This window comes from Eschrichtius robustus, chromosome 1 (genome assembly GCF_028021215.1).
Source record: "Eschrichtius robustus isolate mEscRob2 chromosome 1, mEscRob2.pri, whole genome shotgun sequence".
Lineage (NCBI taxonomy): Eukaryota > Metazoa > Chordata > Mammalia > Artiodactyla > Eschrichtiidae > Eschrichtius > Eschrichtius robustus.
Genome location: NC_090824.1, coordinates 25154955 through 25177630, shown reverse-complemented (window position 1 = coordinate 25177630; position 22676 = coordinate 25154955). Strand labels below are relative to the sequence as shown.

Here is a 22676-nt window from a genome sequence, read left to right as displayed (position 1 = left end):
ATGATTGATATGGTTAGATTTATCTCTTTCATCTTGTTATTTGTTTTCTACTTGTCCAATTTATGCTTTATTCCTTGTTTCCTCTCATGCCTTCCTTTGGATTGAATATTTTTTTCATGGTTCCATTTTGTCTCCTTTGTTGGCTTATGAGCTATAATTCTTTTTGTTATTTTAGGGATTGCATCAGTTCATAGCATAAATCTTTAACTTGTCACAGTCTACATTCAAGTGACATTACACTACTTCCTTCACAGAGTATAAGAATCTTATAATCGTGTACTTTCATTTCTTTCTTTCCAGCCTTTATGCTATTGTAATACATTTTGCTTTTCCATATGCTATAAACTCCACATTACATTGTTATTATTTTTGTTTAAGCAGTCAGTTATCTTTTAAAGAGATATAGAAGATTAAAAAAAAATTCTTATATGTTTACCTGAAGTTTCTATTTCTGGTCTCTTTTTCCTTTATGTAGATCCATGTTTCTCTCCAATATCATTTTCCTTCTGCCTGAAAGATGTCCTTTAACATTTCTTGTAGTGTAGGGAGATGAATTCTATCAACTTTTATATGTCTGAAAGAGCTTTTTTTTTTTTACCTTTGGTTTTGAAAGATGTTTTTGCTGGGTATAGAATTCTGGGTTTTCTTTCAGTGCTTTCAGAGATGTTGCCCCACTAACTTCTGCTTGTATTGTTGCCAGTAGAGATCTGCTGTCATTCTTATCTTTGTTCCTTTCTCCATAATGTGTCTTTTTTCTGTGGATACTTTCAGGATTTTCTCTTTATCACTGATTATGAACAACTTCATTATGTAGTTTTCTTCATGTTTTTTATGCTTGGGGCTTGTTGAGATTCTTGGACCTGTTGGTTTATAGATTTTGAAAATCAAATTTGAAAAAAATTCAGTTATTATTTCTTTAAATATTTTTTCTCCACCTCTCCCATCCCATCTCCTTTGGGAATTCCAACTACATGTTTTCAAGGCTGCTTGAATTTGTCCCACAGGTCGCCGATGCTCTTTTCATTAAAAAAAATTTTTTTTTCCTCTGTGTGTTTCATTTTAAATAGTTTCTATTGGTAGGTCTTGAGGTTCACTAATCCTTTCTTCTACAATGTCTAATCTGCCATTTATCCCATCCAGTGTATTTTTCATATCAGACATTACAGTGTTCATCTCTAGAAGTTTCATTTGGATCTCGCTCTCTTTTTTTATATTGCCCATGTTGCTGCTTAACTTTTTGAACATATGAAATGCAGTTATAACAGCTGTCCTCCTTTACTAGTATAGGTTTCAGTTTTGGGTTGGTTTGATTGATTGATTTTTTTTTTCTCATTATGTGTTTTATTTTTCTGTTTATTTGCATGCCTGGTAAATTTTTTATTAGGTGCCAGACATTGCAGTTTTATCTTTTTGGGTACTAGATATAGTTGTATTCTTATAAATATTCTTGAGCTTTGTTCTGGGACACAGTTAAGTTACTTGGAAACAGTGATTTTTTTTCAAGTCTTTCTTTTAATATTTATTAGGTAGGAATGGAACAGTGTTTAGTTTGGCATATTCCCCTTAACTGAGGCAAGCCCCTTCTGGGTATTATAACAAAAGCCTCAAGAATTATGAGATTTTCCGGTCTGGCTGGTAGAAATAGACATTATATGAACACTGGGTACTGTTAACCCTAGTCTTTTGTGGTTGTTATTTCTCTGGCTCGGGTTGTTTTCTTGTGCACATGTGCTGACTAGTACTTAGCTGAATATGTGAGATGGACCCTCTGCAGATCTTCAGAGTTCTTTCTTTGTACATCTGTCCACTCTCCAGTACTCTGTCTTGTGAACTCTAGCTACTTTGGTCTTTCTGGCCTCTCAGCTCTGTCTCTTCAATTCAGAGAATCTCCTGTTCACGGCCTGGGTTCCCCTTCCCTGCACTGTGGCCTGGAAACCCTCAATGCTGTAAATTGGGGCAACCATAGTGTTCACCTTGTTTGCTTCCCATCTCTCAGGAACCACTCTCCTTCCTTTCCTGATGCCCAATGCCTTAGAAAACTTTTTTTTTTCTTTTCTTGGTAAACCTTGTCCAGTTTTTTGTTATTTCAGATGGGAAGGTAATTTTGGTCCCCATTTGGGAAGAGATGTTAAGGGTGACATAAATATTTATGGCTTTGGCAACTCCAAGCTTAGAGTTGCAATTTCCTAAGATGGGGAAGACTGAGGGAGGAGTAGGTTTGGTGGTGGTAGAAGTGGTGGGAAAGTCATGCTGAGTTTGAGAAGCTCATTGGACATTGGGTGATGTCAGAGAAGCAGTTGGATATGTGAGTCTGGAGTCAGGGGAGAGGTCTGGGCAGGGGAGACACATTTGTGTATCATCAGTGTGTAGACGGTATTTACCACCATGATTCTGGGTGAGATTCCCCAAGGGAGTATAGCTAGAGTATGGTATTGATCATGTTTTTTATTTTCTGATGCTTTGAAACTGGGGGTACTGCTGCTCTCAAGGTTAACTAGTTCCAAGAGGTAGTGAACAACTCACCTGTGAGCATGCCTTTCATAGGCAAACCAACCAATCTGGAGCCCATACCTGCCAACCACCTCTGTTACTGAGCTGTTACACTCTGGGTCACTATCCACCTGCCTTATTCACCCCAGGGCCAGGTACCAAACAACTAGGAACATCCCCTATGCCCCAAAGCCAAATGAAATACTTAAAACTAGCCACTCCTAAGTCTCACCCATTCTTTCCCATGGAATCCACAATAAAAGCTTTACCCACATTTCCCCTCACTCCCTCTCTCTCCTGGCCAACCCTGGTGCTTCCCGGTGTGGCTTTGTGTGGCATGCCAACTCCCCTACTTGTAAGGAATTGTGAGTAAAAACTTCTTTCTTTTTTTTTTTTTTTTTTGTTTTGTGTGTTTTTTATTTAACATTTTTGTTGCTGCTGTTTTTTTTTTTTTTTTTTTTTAAAACATCTTTATTGAAGTATAATTGCCTTACAATGGTGTGTTAGCTTCTGCTTTATAACAAAGTGAATCAGTTATACATATACAATATGTTCCCATTTCTCTTCCCTCTTGCATCTCCCTCCCTCCCACCCTCCCCATCCCACCCCTCTAGGTGGTCAAAAAGCACCGAGCTGATCTCCCTGTGCTATGCGGCTGCTTCCCACTAGTTATCTATTTTACATTTGGTAGTGTATATATGTCCATGACACGCTCTTACCCTGTCACATCTCACCCCACCCCCTCCCCATATCCTCAAGTCCATTCTCTAGTAGGTCTGTGTCTTTATTCCCGTCTTGCCACTAGGTTCTTCATGGCCTTTTTTTTTTTTTTTTCCTTAGATTCCGTATATATAACTTCTTTCTTTATGATAGTCATTTCCATGTCTGTGTGTCTTACCATACCTTAAAACAAATTCTAGGTACCCTTACAACAAGTATAGAAATGCCAGCTCTGGCTAAGTGAAGTACATGCATTACCTCACCTCATTTAATCTTCACAGCAGCCCTGTGAGGTAGGTACTATCATTGTCTTTCTTTTATAGATGAGCAGTCAGAAGTAAACAGAGGTTACATAACTTGCCCAAGATCACCAAATTCTGAGTGGTGAAGTTGGGATATAGACTGTGGCAATCTGATACTGGCCCTGAGCTCTTAACCAGGATCTACCTGACAGGTAGTCAGAGGAGAGACAGAGGACACTCCCAAGGAGTGGGATTAAATTTGTGGTCAAGCTCCTTCAAGACTTTTATAAACTTCAACTTGTTTTTTTTCCCCCAAGACATGATGAGTTAGTTTTACTTTTTTGCTTAAATGAGAGCTTAAAGCAAAGGGTGACATCCAGAAAAGCAACCTTGGAGACCGTCCTGGCCTGATTTCTTGGGGATGAAGGAGTTGCAGTTCCATTTTCATGATGAAAAACACACACGTGGATCATAGCACCCTGGAAAATTGGGGAAGAGATTCTGGATTCCGCACCAAGCTGGTCCAGTCTGCATGGGAGAATCTCGTCAGCTGGACTTTTCTATTTCCAGCAGATGTTGAAGAAGGGATTATTTTTTAAAATTCTCCCTATTATTGATATAATACATATTAGTTTTAAGAAATTTGAAAAATACATAAAAGCCTATAAAGAAAAGTACTCTTTTAATCTCACTGCCCAGAGATAATACTGTTTACATGTCAGTGCATTTCCTTTGGGTCTTGAATCTTTGATTAGAAGAAATCCGTCAAGGGGCTTGTCTGTTTTGGGGTCTGTCTGTGACCTCGTCTTTCACTGTTTCTTTCTTCCTGTGATGTGTGGGGTATGTATGTGCGTCTGTCTCTTTTGTCTCTGTCTCACAATCACACCCCGAAATCCCATCAGAGACACTGCTCAATTCTGATGGGAAGCCGCTTTGATTCGGTCTGGCTTTGGTACCTTTCTGCCAAGTTTGGGGCTCGAGATCCCTACTCTTGGGGATTTAGACACGAGTAAAGGATTGCTCTCCTTGGGCCTTTGCTCCATCCCTCCCAATCAATAATTAATCAGTACTGAGTTGATCTTATTAGCTCTTCACTGCCCGCCCCCCCAACCCCAACCCAAGCTGGCTAATGACAATGCTTTTAATTAATATGAGGCAGATGAAAGCTCATTACAACAAGGTTATTGGTAATGAGATAATCATAAGGCAAGTTACTGAGCTGGGAGTGAAAACAAAGTTGGAGGAGGGGCAGAGAGACTGTGCCAGCTGTTCCTGCCGTGTTTTGGCAGGAACGGAAGGGGGAGTGTGGGGACTCTGCAGTGAGGACACGCGACAGTGACATACCCAACTAGCTCGTGAAACCAGGTGCTGGGTAAGGGCAGGCCTCGGGTCCAGTGAGCAAATGGGTGGGCAGTGTTAGGGCAGTAACATGTGTTGAGAAGCAAGAGCTGGTGTATTGAATTAAGACTATGTAGTTTATGACCTGATGAATGAGGGGCACATGCCTCCTACATGGGGTTGGCTGGTAGCTCCCTCAGCATCCAAACTTCCACTGGGGACGTGAAACGCAGTGGGTTGTTTTGATTGAAGGTACAGTTTAAATACACCCGCACAGAGGAAGTAGAGTCACAAGATTTATTATTACATACAGATCCCAGAAGCAAGGATGCTCAGTGAGCTGGGGGAAGGGCAGTCCTCCACCCCAGGTACCAGCAAGCAGGACGTGAATGCTGACAGAGGGAGTTTGCACTAAGCCAGTAATTTCTTGAAATTCTGAGTGGGACCTGCCTTCTGATCCCAAAGGATGGTGGAGCTGTAGGAGCTGGAGCTAGAAAGGGACGCTGGAGACCAGAGTGCCTGCTCTGTTATTCAGCATTTGTGTCTTTTGGCTTTAAAAGAACATTTACACTTTTTGGTTAGTGGCAATGTCCCTCACCCCCATGTGACTCTGTGTGTGCATGTGTGTGTATTTAATTAGAAGCTGGTTGAAGGTGACTTTGGGGCTTCTTTAGTTGAAATGTGGGTGCCATTTGCAGTAGATGCTGATTCAGCTTCATGGATGATGGTTTTGTGAGTGTATGACCCAAGGTTGTCATCAGTCTACATTTATAGCTCATGCATGGCTTGCCCTGGGGTACACAGAGTCTACAGGGGACACACATGGTCTCTGTCCCCAATGGCTGATGTGCCAGGTAACCAGTGAGTCAGCAGTAGACCAGCCTTCCTGGGCTTGTGTGACCAGAGAGGGCTCCCTGCATTGCCCAGACGGTGTCCCGAAGGTGACCATCACTTTGTGCCAAGAGACACCCTACACAGGACTGGCTCAGGCCACAAGTGAGGGGCAACACAGCCCTGGCTCTGCTCCTTGGTAGGAGGGCTTGTGAGGGTGAGGCTAGTGCTTTCTGAGGGCTGCCAGCAGCAGAGGTAAATGCAGATGTGAATCCAGTCTAAAGAAAATGGTGGAGCGGGTCTTCAGCATCTCTCTCTTTCTCTCTCTCTCTCTCTCTCTCACACACACACACACACACACACACACACACACACACAGATGCATGTTGTTATGTTGTTCTCTCGATCTGAAATGCCCTCCTTTTTTATTCTAATCTTTTCAGGTTCAATTTCAGGGGCGAATCCTATGTATCAGCCAGGGACTAGTCATACCTGTAATTTAAATATAAAGACTTATTCACTAGGAGAAGGTAGTTAACTCCTAAAAGGAGTAAAAGAAGATTCTAAAGGTGCAGAAGTAGTAAATGCATAAAGCACCTGCTCCCTCTAGGGCTGAGGGGGTGGTGAACAAGAATAGAGCTAAAGACTCAGCTGGGGGCCTCCCACCTGCAAGGCTGGGATGCTGGGCTGCCCTGGTGATGAGACGTGGTGGCGGGCACGGTCCGTGGGAACAGCCTGCCGGGTGGCAGAGAAATTTGTAGGAGGGTGCGACCTGGAGCTAGTGTGTAGGAGCCGCCTGCTGGGTGGTCAGAACACTTGCTGGAGGGTATGGGGCCTGAGTTGGTCCACAGGAGGGGCCCATCAGGTAGTGGAGAAATTTACAGAGGGTGGGCTGGTCCGTGAGGGCCACCAAAGTGGTCACCCCCAAGCCACTGACCCACTGGCTGATGAGCTGAAAACAGTGCACGGGGACAAGAAGGGAGCCTCCTTGTGCTGTGGCCTTGCAGTGTCCCCCAGAGCCCCCTGTTGACAAAGGCTAACAGCGACCCATCTGACAAAGGAGAAATGACACAGGGTCTAGCACCAGTATCACAGTGCACGGCAAAGAAGGGTGGCTTTGCAGCTGAGAGGCCCTGTGTTCCTGAGCTGCACACACCCCGCTTCTCCCCAGGAGCCAAGCCTCTCTAATTCCAGCCCTCTTGTTTCTCCCATCTGTGAGCTCCGTGGTCCTCAGTGTGATCCCACTGCCACGTGTCATTCTCTGTGTGTGAGTGGCTCTGTCACATCTCCCCACGAGGTAGAGGGCGTGGGACTCAGTCAGCCCCCAGTGAATACACAGTGGTTGATGTCTTTCCTGGGAGGGGCAGAGACAGTGGGGTGTGTCCTCCCCCCGCCTTCCAGTCCTCGGCCTTGACCCTGCAGTGGCTTTGGCGTGAGGGCTGAGCATGCCTCCTTGGGGGAGCTGGGTGCCAGGGCAGCCTCACCGGGAGCCTCTGGTGGGACCAGGGTTCCCGTCACACTGTACCTTAGGACAAATGGATTGTGGATGACTTTCTGGCTGCCTCTTATTCGGCAGGGTGGGAATTGGGGTTGATTATTTGAACTGCAAAGAGTCATTTGTTCATAACAGCCTGGACTCAGGGAGGGTGGGGAAACGCCCAGTTCCATATTTGACCATGTTTGCCTTCTTTCTCACTTCCTCAGAACTTGAGTGTGGCCTTGGACAGTAGTGACCTTCTACCATCTGACACCGGCCAGCTCAGTTCCCAGTCTACCCCCACTGCTGCCCCCATGGGCCTTTTACCCATCTAGGAAGATGTGTTCTCTCCCCACACCCGCCCCGCCTTAATTCTTAGAGTCAATTCCCTTCTCTCTGCACCCTCCTGTCAGGGAAGAAAGACTCTCCGTGGCCTAGTTTGGACCAGGTGCCTGCACTGAGGCTGGAGCGCTCTGTTCAGGGGGGTAGAGTCATGTGGACATAGGCTTCCCCAGTAGTGGGTTGGGGCGGGATGCAGAGGTGTCCAGCAGAGCCCTTGAGGGCCTAAGGACAGCTCGCGAGTGCCCGGAGTGTGGGGCATCCCTCTGCTATAGAGGGAGTGGATAGATGGCTCCCTGGCTACTGGGACCAGGGTGTTCAGGGCTGCAGTGTTCTCTTCTCAGTTCCTAAGGTAACGGTTTTCTGTATGGTTCACTCAGCAACTAATTATGTAGGGTCTTTGAATGTTTCTTCCATCTTTGTTGCCAACGGTTATTTATCTCTTCATGTGGTTTATTGCCACCAGTACACACTTAATTGTGTCAGCATCCTTCATAGCACTTAAGAGAGTGTAAGTCCATCCTAGATATTCACTCTCCCGGTTGACTTATGGGTGGAAGAGGGTACCAGGTTCCCACAGGGCCCTGGGCTCCCTTGTCTTTTGTGTGTGCCCATGGCTTCATCCTGCTTCAGGAACTGTAGCTCCAGGAAGGCAGGACCCTCAAAATTCCAAGACCCTCAGCTGAGCTGGGGTGATGACTGGGGATGTGTAGCCTGGGGGCGGATGGGGGCCACCTCCCTCTCTGGAAGGATAGGTGGGCATCAGGCTGCAAGTTAAGGCCGGCTTGTCCTGCACAGCCTGCCCTGCTGCCTACCCCATGTGCCTGATGCTCCCTGTAAAGTTTTCCTTCAGTTAACAGGAGACCCCTGCTAAAGTTTGCTGCGTTAAAGAGCTCTAGGTTTGAAGTGTTTTCTAGACCTTCCTTTGACATTTGTTAGCTATTTCTTGATAAGCAAAACATCTGAGTTTCTTATCCTTAAAGATACCAATACTTGCCTCCCTAAATTGTTGTAAGGATTAAAAAAATAATGAATGTGACCATGTTTAAAAATTGTAGACCTCCAAACAAACAGATAGTATTATTAGTATGACTGAGGGGTGGGTGGCAAATGTGTGAACTCAGTGTATCCTTGAATGAATCATAAGTAGATTAGAATTGGTTGAAAGCCTTGGACAAGCGCTAGTTTCTGAGGGAGTGGGACTTGGACCAGGTAAGTTTTGAAGGAAAGGCGATCAGAAGCATCGGGCCATGTCAGAAGGCTGGCTGCAGTTTGAGGTTGGAATTGACTGCTCTGGGTACCAGGAGACTGAAGGTGAATGACGGTGTGTGTGTGTGTGTGTGTGTGTGTGTGTGTGTACGTACACTGGGGGGTGGAATCAGGGTTTCTAAGCAGAGGGGGCAGGAAGAGAGAAGAGCATCCACCGGACGGTGAACACTCACATCTCTCCGGCCCCGCCTGTCTTCCTGCAGGTGCACCTTCGCTCTGCCAGGCGCCTTTGCGAGCTCTGCTGTGCCAACCGGGGCACGTTCATCAAGGTGGGCCAGCACCTGGGGGCTCTGGACTACCTGCTGCCGGAGGAGTACACCCGCACGCTGAAGGTGCTGCACAGCCAGGCCCCGCAGAGCAGCATGCAGGAGGTCCGCCAGGTCATCCGAGAGGACCTGGGCAAAGAGGTACCCACCTCTGCCAGGGGGGGTGGGCTTCCGAAAAGGCCCCCGCAGAGTTCTCGCTGCTTGGCCCCAGGCCCTGGGGCTCCACCAGTGGCGTGGAACTACGCTTCGCAGAAACTTTCAGTGTGAAAGCAGAGAGGTCAGAAGGAACCTGAGTGGCCCTCGGTATAAAATATTAGTTGGACCATACGAAATCGTTGATATTTGACTGTTTTTGACCTGTAACTTAATACGATTCATATGGTTGAATTTAATAATACCTATCAATTATTGAGGGTTTACTGCGCGCTCACAGCTGCGCTGTTTCCCACATGTTATCTCACTTAGTCCTCAGGGCAAACCTATGAGGTAGGTACCATCATTAACCCCATTTTGCAGATGAGGGATGGAGACTTAGAGTGATCAGGTAAAGCATCCAAGGGGACGGTTAGTGATTCCAGTGCACTGCTCTATCAGTGAGCTGTCCTAATCATTCAATGCTATGACTTTTCCAGAACGTCTCTGGGCCACTGCTTGATTACCTCCAGTGACAGGAAGCTTATTCTCTTACCTGCTGCCTAAGGTGGTCCATTCTATTATCACTCATCTCTAACTGTTATACATGCTTCCTCCTAAGGGCTAGACCTGCCTCCTCAAACTTTCCTGATCTTCATCCACCCCCGGGAGCAACAGAGAAAGGGGCTGAGGGCCCTTCCATACACAGCCCTGGTCACACTCCTTTGGACTCATGCCAGTGACCTGCAGGATGTGTGGAACCCAGATTGCCACAGTGGTGTGGATCCTTGCTGACCTGTTCTGCTCATCTTGATTCTGGGCATGGGGAGGGATTGGAGCAGCCGTCTGCAGGGCGCTGATTGGCCGATCAGGCCCAGCCTTACAAATTATGTGCTATAATTTGATGGTACCCCAGAGAACGCTAATAATAAAAAAAAACTTTTCTCTCTTCACCTATTACTATATTTGAAATTCTCCTCTTAGAGAGAGAATCCTTTGGATCTAGAACTTTTCTGAGCAAAATAAACTTAAAGTCAAGCCTAGATCAGCTGATGCCTTTCCTGAGATTATTTTATTACCTTTGGTGCCTCCCAGTTTCCCCAAATAAAATCTTTAGCAGGACTTTCAAGGTCTACCCCATCCACTTTCAAGTTGCCGTGGTCTCTGTCTGCCTGGAATCTCTTTACCCCATTCTCTCCCTGTCAAGTGATTCCTTGTGTTTCTAGGCCATTCGTCCATCTGTCTACCAAATGCTGGGCACTGTGCTAGGTGCTGTGTGTCCCGGCCAAATCCCAGCTCTCCTGTGAAATCTTCTCTGACCCTCTGCACACCTTTGCTTCTTCTGCTTGTGCCTCTCGTAGTTTGGTTAGTTGTGTCTAGTTGGTTTCACTGTAAGTTGTAAAGTCTGGGGATGAAGACCATGATGGTCCTTTTAATCCTATGTGCAGTTCCAGAATAGGATGTGGTATATCGTGGGCACCAGTGTTTGTTTAATGAACCAATGGCTGATAAGTGACAATTTCCTTAGGCTACTGCAGACTAGGCAGAGAGTAGGGGCAGAGGTTCAGAAAGACCATGTTCCATGTTCTCTGGTCTGCGTGGAGCTGGCCCTGGCTGTTGGTGCCTTTCTGTAGAGCTGGTATCTTGTGCCCGGCATCCAGCCAAAGGTGAACCACTCCTCAGTGATGGCCTGGCCTGGGCTGGCCTCATTAACTGACTCTCTGCGGGGGGGTCTGGGTCACGCAGGAGGTGAGCATAGAAACCTCTGTGGATTCCCTTCCTACTGAGGAGGAACATCTCCAAGGGGACAGGGGGAAGATTGAGTGAAGATTTAGGGCTGGTGTCAGGAGCAGACCACAGGCTGGGAAGAGCGGGGTTAGGACGCAGGGGCCGCAGGCAGAGGGGACGAGATTGGCATGGCACAGCCGTGTGTGCCTTTGCTTCTTGCCAAGACTGTTGGCCTCCTGCTTCCTACAGCATGAGGTGCACCCCCAAATTAAAACTAAATAAATCACTGTAATAACAGTGTGAAGTGCATCATTGCTAGCACGTGGCAGCTCAATGGGGGGGCGGAGGCAAGGGAGGGAAGGCAGCAGATTAACCCTTGGAGGCCGACTCGTCTCTGGAGAGCTGGAGGGGGAGGCAAGAGCAGGGCAGTGGCTTCCTCCGAGCCAGGGTGAAGCGCGATGGGAAGCTGGGGGTGTCAGCAGTCATGGTGTGCCCGCCCAGCTGGCATGTCTGGGGTTGGAGGATGCTGCCTGCATCTTTCGCGTCTCTTCTCTAGGCCCCCCGGCCAAGTCCTCCTGAGCGTGGTGGCCTGTGGCTTCTGACCCACAGCTTGACTCGAGCTCTCTGAGGAAAGGAGGCTCATGTCAAGGTCATGGCTCAGAGGGGGCGGCCCTCACAGCTGGGAAGCTCAGAGACCTCTGGTTTCTTACCCGGCACTACAGGTGCACAGTCAAAGTCTTCCCTCACCCCTTCCTCCTCCTCCTTCCCGGGAAGATGGCATTTGTTCCCGGTGACACACTTTCTCAGCCTGTGGGTGGAGGGAGGGGAAAGGAGACGTGTGGGAAGCAGGGTAGGTGGGTGTGGGGCTGTGAGGGCGGGGAAAGTCACTCACTCTGCACTTCCCTCCTCCTCCGGCCCCTCCTGTGACACTTCTCGGGGAGCAGCCCTCCCCCTAGGAAGATGTTTGAGCCAGCCCCACTGATCCTGGGCTCCACGCCTGCCCTGGGCCCCTCCATTCCGTCCCTGGTTCCAGGAGTGTGGTGAAAGGAAGCCGAGTCTGCCGTGCATCACCATCTTCTTTCTAGGTCTGAGTCCTTGTGGAGGCTCTGAGGTTACCTGGAGCTCAAAGACTGCATAGCTGCCCCTAGATCTCAGACTGAAGAGTGGGGAGAGGTGGCCAGAGGAGCTCGAGGCCGGTGCGTTCCAGCTTGCACTGCTTGGTTCCCTCTCTGCTCTTGGGGGCCCCTCCCATCAGCAGAGGCCTTGGGGGGTCACTAACACCCTCAGACTGATCCCTGTTCCAGGCAGATAGGGCTGGCCTTGAGGGGCATCCCCAGCATGGGGGATGAGGGTGAGGTGGCGGCTCTTCTGGATCCCATGATTTACACTTGGTTCTGGATCAGTCCACATCCCTGGACAGCAGCCAGTGCCGTCAGTGCAGAGGTGAGGACAAGTGAAGGGGTACCATCCTGGCATAGGGATTGGCCTAGATAGGGAGTCGGGGGGACCAGGTAGCTAAGGGAACGGCATGTGAAGGGTGGGACAAGACCTCAGATCTCCTGATCTTCTGGCCAGTGCTTTGTCTCTTATGTAACAGAGCTTCTGTCTGGCAGAAATCCTCTGTAAATCACTTTTCTATGTGTCCGTGTATCTGTGCCTTGGAAGTTTCTACTATTATTACCACAAAGAAACTTACTTTTTTCTTTTTCTTTTGAATGTTAGGCTTAAGTCCTGAAGGACAGGTCCTGGGAATCAGTCAGAAGTCATAACTCTAGGAGGTGGGGTCATTTCTGCTGCCCCCAAAGTGACTTGGATCTGGAGTGGATTGGGGATGGTCTCAACCTTGGTCTCCTGACTGCCCTTGGGGCTGTGGGTCCAGGTGCAGTGCTGATCTCGACCAGCAGATGGCGCCTGAGCTCGAGAGTCAGGGAGGGGTGTTGAAGACTCGGTCCTTCCTCACAGAGGGGAGCCCTAGCAGCTGGCTGAGATTCAGATGATTTCTACTCCTGGGCATGGTCCATGCTGTGGAGGGAGCCTGGGCTGACACCTCTGACCCTGAATGGGGCAGACACAAGCCTAAGGTACAAGACTGTTGACCATCCTGGTCCCAAGGAGCTCTCGGCTGTGTGTTGGAGGACCTGGCAGGGTTCTTCACACTGACCACCAGCCTATCCTTACGGCTTCCTCGTTTGGAGTAGGAGTCCTCTAAGGCCCCCTGCAGGCTCTAACAGCATGCAGTTCTATGGTTCAACACGTTTTCCTTCATTTTTCCATTTCTTCTTTCTCTTTGTTGTCTAAGCAGCTTGAATTTAGTGAGAAAGGCACAGAGCTGGAAGCTGTGGCTGCAGCCAAAATGCGTAAGACCTCATTCTGGCCCCTGTAGTCTGGGGTCATCAAGAGGTACACTCATTACTGTAATACCTGGCCATGTAAGTGCCTGTGAGAGAGAGAGAGAGAGAGAGAGAGAGAGAGAGAGATGGAGAGAGGGAGAGAGAGAGATAGATATTATATTTGGGTGGATAGAAGCTTTCTGAAGCAGGTGACATCTGACCCAGGATCTCAAAGATGGGTGGGATTGGAGGAGGTGGAGGTTGGGGGAGGGGATTACTGATTAATGAGATGTGCCAAAGATGCAGGCAGTGGAAAGCATAGAGTACAGAGAGTGCACGGTGAATAATCTTGTTGACTAGTATATGGGGTTCAAGCTGGTGGCCAGTGGAGCCGAGGTTGCAAAGTTGGGGCTGAGGTTACACTGAGAGGGGCCTTTGAATGTTCTTTTCATAATGTGAGCCTGGAGGAGAGGAGGACTTGGAGAGGGGCCTGAGCAAAGAAGGACAGAGTGGAGCCGAATTTTCTTAGTAACATGGGAGATGAGGTCATCTTTTACAGGTGGGGAAGGTGGAGGCGGGAGGTTTGAGGTGTGCAGAGAGCTTGGGGGTAGGAGTTACAGTGGGACTTCGGAAGAGATGACAGAACCCTCAGCTGCAATGGGACAGTTATCTTTGGTCATAAACACACACACATGTCTCTCCCCACCTCCCCAGCACATGCAGACAAGTCCAATCTCCTTACAGTGTATTTCAGTGAATGATCCAGTTTTGTTTATTGTCCCGGAACATAGTTGTATCAGATAACGTTCTTTCCAACCCTTAAGTTCTATGAAAAACCAAAGGAAATGTGGTTAGGGGCTGGAGCAGAGCACAGAAATACCTTTGTTAGGGGCAATGCTTGTGCTGGTATTGGGGTGCTGGGGTTTGGCTTCTGTGCTCTGAAAGATGTTTTATCCGTCTTTTACCCCTGAGCTCCCACAGGGTGGGGGTCTAGACTTGACCTTGTTTTGTAACTCCCCATAGCTCCCAGGGACGAGGGCTCAGTGTTTTGATGGGCCGTCTGACCAGAGTTGCTATGAGAATGCAGAAGAGAACCACTGTGCTTCAGATGGGAAAGTGCACCCGTCATTGTTTCATACAAACCTATAGGTACGGGTGGAGGGCGATGTTTAAGTTGTAAGCAAAGTTCAGAAAAAGAGATAAAGAAGCTCTGCGTCCAAGAACATCGTTCATCTCTCAAGCTTGGTGGGGGTGGCAGAGAGAAGGCACTGTTGACGTGAGGACCAGTGGAGGCAAAAGCAGAAGGCGGGGAGGTGAGGCAGGAACTCCTGGCCTGTGCAAGGGGTTCGTGGTGTGGGACCACTGGGTGGGGGCCGTGCAGAGACTGGAACAGAGGCTTGGGTGGAGGCCTCGGGGCTGCGGGAGGGAACCGTAGGCTTGGAGAGTGAATGACCGGCTCTGGGCTGAGCCATATCATTTCTGCATGCCTGCACATAGGACTTCTGCTGGCATGCAGAGAACTTTGTGAGAACTAGGAAAAGGTGCCTGAGCTGGGCATCCCTTCCTCTAGGCGGTGACCGCTCTACCAGGGCTGGATTTTTATTCTTCTATTAGTCAGGATTCGCCAGAGAAACAGAACCAGTAGGATACATGTGTGTCCTTTTATCTAATAAATAAATCGTGATTGATTGATTGATTTTAAGGAATTGGCTTATGCAGTTAGGGAGGCTGGCAAGTCAAAAGTCCTCAGGGTGGGCCATCGGGCTGGAGACCCAAGAAGAGCTGATGTGCATCTGCTGGCAGAATTTTCTCTTGCTCGGGGAGGTCAGTCTTGTTCGATTCAGGCCTTCAACTGATTGGATGAGGCCCACCCATATTAAGGAGGGCAGTCTGCTTTACTCAGAGTCTACTAATTTAAATATATATCTCATCCCAAAACACCCTTACAGAAACATCAGAATAATGTTTGACCAGATTTCTGGGCACTGTGGCCCAGCCAAGTTGACATGTAAAATTAACCCTCATAGTTCCCCACACGGCCCTTGGCTCGGCTTGCACATTTGTACCCTGGGTCCTGCTTTCACACGGCCCTTGAGCTTCTTCTTGAGCCTCTGAGGTGGGCAGGAGCCAGACTGCCTGTTGGTTTACTGGCTTTGTGACCTTGGACATGTTACGTATCTTCTCTGTCCCTCAGTTTCCTCATCAGTAAAATGGGGATAATAACAGTACCTGCCTCATAGGCTTGCTGCAGGGATTAAATGAATTAATGAATGTGGAGCATTTAGAGCATGCCTGGCACAGAGCAGATGACCAGCAAAGGTTAGCTATTGTTTCTCCGTTGTGCTGGATGCTTCATATGTGCCAGGAACCAAGGTTCTGAGAGACTTTAAATGGTGGAGTTGGGTCTTTAACCAGGTTTTCTGATACAAGGTATGGTCCCAGATACTATTTTGCTAGAAGAATCGGCCTTTCTCTTCCCCTTCCTGATTGGTACCCAGCATTCCGTCTAGTGGCCAGCCCCTTCCTTCCCACTGTTAGAAACCTCGCACAGGCTGCCTTGGAGCCTGTCTCCTGGGCTTCTTGAGCACCACCCTCCCAACAGACCCGCCCCTTGGGGGCTGCTGGCAGCTCAGCGGGCAGTTTCCTGAGGCCCATCAGCAGCACCTCCTGTGTACTCTTGGTCTGATTCCATGGACGAGGTGGAGCCACGGGTGCCCAGGGCCGTGAGTTGGTGGCGGTGCTGTGTCCAGGACCCACCGTGCCCTCCTCACTTGCAGGAAGGCAGCTGGACTCAACTTCCCTTGTCCTGGAGGAGGTGGGTATGGGATGTGCGCAGGGACAAACATGCCCTGGGTTGGACTAGGGCTAGAGAAGCGCTTAGGACAGAGGTAAGAGGAGCCCCTCCTGCCCCCGGGGCTGATTCCACCTGGGGGCCCGCGGCTGGCAGAATACTTTCCTCCCTGATGGCACATGCCTCCGTGCTCTCATGTTCCTTGCCGCCTTCTTTCCAATGCCGATCCAACTTCTCTCCCTCTCCGTCTCTTATTTGTTCACACATATTTATGGAGCACTCCTCCGTGCCAGGTACCATGCCCGCCCCCGGGGGTCCCTGCCCTCTGGGGCTCCTGCCCTGTTCTCGCACACACTGGCAGGGGCCGGGCCAAGGTCAGCTCACCCTTTGCCACCCCTGGGCTGCTCCACTGGCCTGCAGCCGAGGACCACCCTGAGGGCTTCAGCTGTCTGTAGAATTGCTTCTTTCGGTCTTCTTCTGGCGTCTGGTTTCTTTGTCTCCCCAGACAGCACCCCCTCCTCCCCAAGGCTACCGTGTGAGCGTTCTGGGAATGGAACAGAAGGAGCTGGAATGCGGAGGGGATGGGGTGGGGGGGACGGGCGGGGGGAGCTGACCCTCATTCCCGACCTGGGCTCATCCAGCCTTCCCAGCAGCTCTCAATAAGAAATACATTTATATTAAAAGCATAATGAAGAATAGAAAAACATTTTGCCCCCAATAATGCTGAACATCAAAAGGAGATTTTTATCAATTATGAGAGAGAGATTTTGGCCATAAAATGGTAATTTAACGAGCGGGAGATGGCTGGCGGGAAGCATTCCTGTCAGCCGGGACGGATGGCGTGCCATTAGTCACTGGGCGAGAGACTGAGGCAGCCACACTGGCCCTTCCTCCCCAGGCCTCCTGGCCCGGCTCCACCTCAGGCCCTACACCCCTCTCCAGGCCTCCTCCTCTGGGGTGGGCGGGCGCCCATGCCGGTCTCTGGGGCGCCTACCGTCCGATTCTTCTGTAGCTCCTGGGCTACAGAACCTTACCCAGCCTGGGCCACGTCCCTCTCATGCCTGTGGAATGGAGGCCCCCGGAGAGCAACTCAAGCGCTGCCCCCACCCCCTGCTTTCTTTCCAGCCCCGCTGGCCTCTCCACTCTTCACACAGCTGCACCCTGGCTGCACAGGGTTCTCCCATCAACCTGCGTTTGTACCTCAGGCCTGTCCTCTCATGTCCCTCCTTTATTTCTCAGGCTCTTTATCATCCTTTGATAAAGGATGATAAACACCACTGCGTGCGCTCACACACACACATACGCGCGTGCGCACACACACACACACGCACACACACACACGCACACAGACACACGCACACGCACACACACACACGCGCACACAGTGAATGCCTGCCAGGTATCAGGCATTGCTTTAAAGCTTTCACATGGATCACCTCACTTCTCACTAGAACCCTCTGAGATGTATACTATTATTCCTTATTTTACAGATAGGAAACTGAGGTACAGTGTCTGGTGAAGTGGTCCCCCTGGGCCTCCTCATGTACTCCCAGTCAGGATTAATGGCTCCTTTGCGCGTCCCCCGTTGCAGTTCTTTGTTGCGTTAGGATCGGTTGCTTTTCCGTCTTGAGTCCCCTATGAGGCCTTGTGTGGGCTCTGTGCATAGTAGGTGTTAGTAATGTGGTTGGGTTGACTTGTAGAACTACTTCAGATGCCCGTCCCCTTGAACAGGGCAGTCCTCTCACTTCAGCCTGGTCGTCTGGTCATCTCAGAGCTCGGTTTATGTTCTCAGGATGGCAGGTCTCTTCCCACTCATCTTGGGGTTTCCTCAGAGCTCTGTCCAGTGCTCGGCACACAAAAGATGCTTAATAATGGATTATAACACACGTTGAGACACTCCATCCAGCGTAGGACATCGTGGTGTGGGGTTGGAGGGCCTGGGGTCCTTGGGGTGGCCAGCTCCGCCCCTGGCTCGGTACTGGCCCCCTTGTTCCCTGGGACGTTCCCGTCTGAGCCTGTGGAGGGCCGTGCGAGGGTGCGTCTGGGGCTATCTAAACTACGGGCTGAGGGCCTTCCCTGGCGGTCCAGTGATTAAGACTTCGCCTTCCAATGCAGGGGGTGCAGGTTCCATCCCTGGTCAGAGAGCTAGGATCCCACATGCCTGGGGGCCAAAAAACCAAAACATAAAACAGAAGCAATATTGTAACAAGCTCAATAAAGACTTTAAAAATGGTCCACATCAAAAAAGTCTTTTAAAAAAATAAAATAAAATAAAAAAATAAACTCCGGGCTGAGGCTCAGTCAGGGTCTGGCTTCTAGAAGGAGCAAAAGGATCATTTCTGAGGCAGCATGGCATGAAGGTTAATAAAATAGGCTCTGCATTCAGAGGGCCTTGCACAAATCCCAAATGCTACCGTATTCTAATTGTATCATTAGTTCTTTCTGAGCCCTAGTTTCCTCATCTGTAAACAAGAGTGGTAATAAAACCTTTGTATGAATAGGGCTGTGATGAGGATTGAAAGATTAATCCATCTAAAGTGCAGTGCGCAGCGTATGGTGAAGCCCAGTAGCTGTTAGCTGTGGTTGTCGTGTACAAGGTTGTGAGGAAGAACTGAAGCAATAAGACGGGACCCTCAGATTATATCCAGCACCTCACCTGGTACTTGGATCTTCCTGGGGTTTGACAAACACTGGATCTTCTTGTTCAGCCCTCATTGTCCAGCGACAGCTGCTTTAGACACAAGTTATCCAAGAGCGTCACTAACTCATGCGTTGTAAGGGTTTAGAAATCATCTTGTTCAACCCCAGTTTTTCACAGGTGAGGGAACTGAGGCTCAGAGAGGGCAAGTAACTTGCCCAGGGTGGTACAGCTGCTTAGTGGTAGAAGCAGAACTAGAACCTGGGTCTCAAGACTCCTGGTCCAGGGCCAGTGCTCCTGGACTGTTCTGTTCAGGGCTGGAAGCTTAGTGCCCAGAAGGAGAGGCCCCGCACAGGAAATGAGGCCGGTCTTGCTCTCAACGAAACCCACAGGGCCTCAGGTAGCTTCCACCCTACTTGGGACCGTATAGTTTCTTGTGGACTTTCAGGAAGCTGTATTTTCCTAAGTTCATCCCTCAAAGGGATGGATTCTCTTCTTCGTATCCTTCTATCGGTCCTTGTCTGTGGTTTGGGGAGATTATACGCATGCGCTTACCAGTTCACCTTTGGCCCACAGGCCACGCCTGGGGTGCTCCCCTTCTCTGGGGTCTGTCCTGCAGGGTGGTGTCCAAACCCTCTGCTTAGCTGCTGTGTCTGGGCTGTTCCGTGGAGAAAGAAAGGGCCTCAGCTCATGGTGGTCCCACTCACTGACTCAGGAAGGTTGGGGTGACCACTTGCTGCTTTGCTCACTCAGAAAATACAGGTTTGTTGAGCAGCTGATAGGTTCTTACCTCTGTGCCAACGCTGTGGTGGATACAGAAAATGTCAAAGCCACGTCTCTCCCTCCCGCCTCCCCCCTCCCACCCCAAAGCCAGGCAGACAAAACAATACACAGAGGGAGTAATTAGAGAACAATTAAGGCCTCACCTGTGGGGCTGATGAAGGAAAAGTTTGGGGGAAGTTCAGAAGGGGGTTCTTGTAGGAGGGGGGCCTTGAGCTGGCCCTTAGAGGATGAGTAAGATTTAAGGAGGGAAAGTACGATAGCACATGAGGCTGGGCAGTGTGGTGGCAAGGGCTGACCACAGCTTGTTTTGTGCCGAGAGCAGACCAGTGGGGTTGGAATGACATGGAACTTTGTTGGGGTGTATTAGTTTGCTAGGGCTGTTGTAACAAAGTACCACAAATTGGGTGACTTATATAGCAGAACTCTATTGTCTTGTAGTTCTGATGGCTGGAAGTCCAAGATCCAGGTGTCGGCAGGGATGGTTCACCTGAGGGCTGTCGGGGAGAATCTGTTCCCTGCCTCTCCCCTCACTTCTGGTGTTTGGAAGCCAATCTTTGGTGTTCCTTGGCTTGTAGAAGCATCACCCTGATCTCTGCCTTCGCTCTCACCTGGCGTTCTCCCTGTGTGTGTGTGCACGTGTGTGTGTGTGCGCGCGTGTGTGTCTATCTCTGTGTCTGAATTTCCCCTTTTCATAAACGCGGTCATGTTGGATTAGGGGTCCCCCTTATGCCAGCATGACCTCATCTTAACTAATTACACCTGCAAGGACACTGTTTCCAAATAAGTTCATGTTCTAAGTACTGGGGGTTAGGACTTTAACACCTGCATATTCAGAGGACACAAATCAACCCATAACAGATGGGTGCATTGGGTCTTCTGTGATTGTGAGGATCAGAACCCCAACTTGATCTAGCTGAGGCAAAAAGGCAGATGTCTTGTCTAATGTAACCACATCTTAGGAAGGCTTGGGGTGGAGTTGAGCCTTTGGGGAGCTCTTCCCGGACTCTTCGCTCTGTCTCTCCACTTCTTCCTGCAGGTCAGCTTCATTCATGTTCCCTCCATGACCACCTGGCACCGGTAGCTCTCAGCCTCACCTCTTTCCAGCTGTGGCCCCAGGAGGAATTCCCCCCACCACTCTGGTTTCATTTTATAAAATAAAGTGTCCCCCTTCTTCCCCCCAATTCACGTCTATCTGGAACCTGAGACTGAAATAAGGTTTTTGCAGATGTAATTAGGCAACTTAAGATGAGTTTACACTGGATTAGGGTGGTCCCCAATGACTGGTGTCCTTATAAGAAGACCATGTGACAATGGAAGCAGAGATTTGAGTGATGTAACTATAAACTGAGGAACTCTGAAGATTGCTGGCAGCCAGCAGAATCTAAGAAGATGCAAGGAAGCATTCTCCCTTAGAACCTTCAGAGGGAACGCAGGCCTGCCAACACCTTGACTGCAGATGAGCTGAGCTTTTAGAACTGTGAGACAATAAATTTCCGTTGTTTTAAGCCCCCCCAGTTAGTGGTAGTTTGGTGTGGTAGCTCTAATTAGCAAATACAGTTGTCTGTTCCATACGGACCAATCACTGTGGTCGGAGGAGGTGGGGTCTGTAAGATAATTACCCCCCTCATTTAAACCCCAAGGTTTAGAGTTGGGGTCGGGTTCCCGGGAAGCAGCAAGGCAGAAGAAGGCATAAAGGTGCGTAAGGCCAACAGAACCGGAGATGTTCATGTCAGCGGATGATAATGTTAGTTTCTTTTTATTTGGTACTTGCTATGTAGTACACATTGGCAGGATGTTTTACAGATATTGTTTCCAACCCTTAACAGTAATTCTGCAAGTGTGATAGATTTTGCCGTTCCAATTTTCCATATGAGGAAGCAGAGACCCTGAGAGGTTAAGTAACAGCCACAGTCACATAGCTGAAGGAAGCAGAGCCAGGCTTTGAACTCTGTTGCCTAAGGCCTTGCCCCTCCTGCATTCCAGCTGCTAGCCCTGAGGGACTGGTTCCCGGAGGGCGTTAGAGTGGACGTAAGTGTTGGGCCTTGATGTGTAGGCTTTAGGGGGTGGCCCCAGGCCCCAGGAAGTAATGTTAAGTCAAATCAGCTAATTGTGTGTGTGTGTGTGCGTGCATGCGTACGTGTGTGCAAGCTCCCGTGACTGATGGAAAAAGACATTTCGGGCAGAGTTAGCCAACGTTGCAGGATGGATGGAGGGGCCCAAGGCAGGAGCTGTGGGAAGGGGCTCTTTCCATCATCCACATCTGGCAGAGGTGAACTCTCCCTACAGAGCCTTTTGTAGCTGTCTCCTGGGGCTTGGCCAGTTTCTCCTCTCGCCATCCCCCTGGAGCTCCGAGCAAATGTCCCGAGCTGGGCAGTGAGTCAGGAGGCTACAAGCCAGAGGATGAATGCCACGGTCACTGCTCTTGAAGGAGCTGGCCGGACAGCTGACCCCATGCCCTCTGGGACTGCTGGAGGGACTGCAGGGTCCTCATCTTCTCCTTGAACGAAACTGTGGCCTTTCCTCCCCTTCCCAGGGAGAAGGGGTGGGTCTCCACTTGCAACCCTCAGGGCTGGGGTTGGTGGTGTGGGCCGGCTGGATGTGCTCGCAGTGGTTTCTGTCTCCATGTGAGCCAAGCAGTTGTCTTTACTGGTGATGGCGGGTGGAGAAGCGATGGTCTGGAGGAGTCCCAGGTTCTGCCGCATCCTACAGGGGACGTAATTGCCAACCTTGGCCCAGTGCTTATGGCGTGAGAGGTGCTCATCCTAGCTGGGGGTTCCCAGAAGATGACTCCAAGAAAAGGGTTCCAGTGCAAGTGGTTTTGTGGGAAGCTCAGGGTCTTCCAGTAGGAAGTGGGAACGTGGTCCAGGGAAGAGAAGTCAGCCGGTGGCTGTGTGCTCTTAAACCAGCTGCCACAGTGGATGAATGAAGGTTAATGCTGTGGGGAGACTGGGAAACGGTGCTAAACAGTCACCTTAGAATCATCCCACCCAACAGCCAAGGGAGAAGGTAGGGTGTTTATACACCAGCTTTCTAACTTCCTGAGTGATGGCTGCCCCAGAGGGCTGTTAATTCCTGCGGCTTTGGAGGAGGAGTCCTCAGGCACAGATGCAAATACAGAGAATTGCAAATCAGGCCAGAGAAGGAGGGAAGATCTGAGGGAATGGGGGGACACTGGCAAACTTTGCAGGCATCATCTCCTATAATCCTCACAGCTGCCCTATGAGGGGAAGTACTATTATTATTCCCATTTTACAGAGGAGCAAACCAAGACCAGAGAGGTTGAGTCACACGCTTGAGGTCAC

The 22676-nt window shown here is 49.5% G+C and overlaps 1 protein-coding gene across 6 annotated transcripts in view; it reads left to right on the top strand.

The window, feature by feature from the left end:
- ADCK1 (aarF domain containing kinase 1) overlaps positions 1 to 22676 on the top strand; it is a 123810-nt gene that overhangs the window by 31562 nt on the left and 69572 nt on the right. For all 6 annotated transcript variants that reach the window (XR_011073812.1, XM_068541951.1, XM_068541948.1 and 3 more), the window contains exon 4: positions 8910 to 9113. Coding sequence is in view for 5 of the 6 variants with exons in the window: in XM_068541951.1 (XP_068398052.1) it covers positions 8910 to 9113 (204 nt within the window). In the remaining variant the exon portion in view is untranslated. The remainder of the gene's footprint in view (positions 1 to 8909; positions 9114 to 22676) is intronic.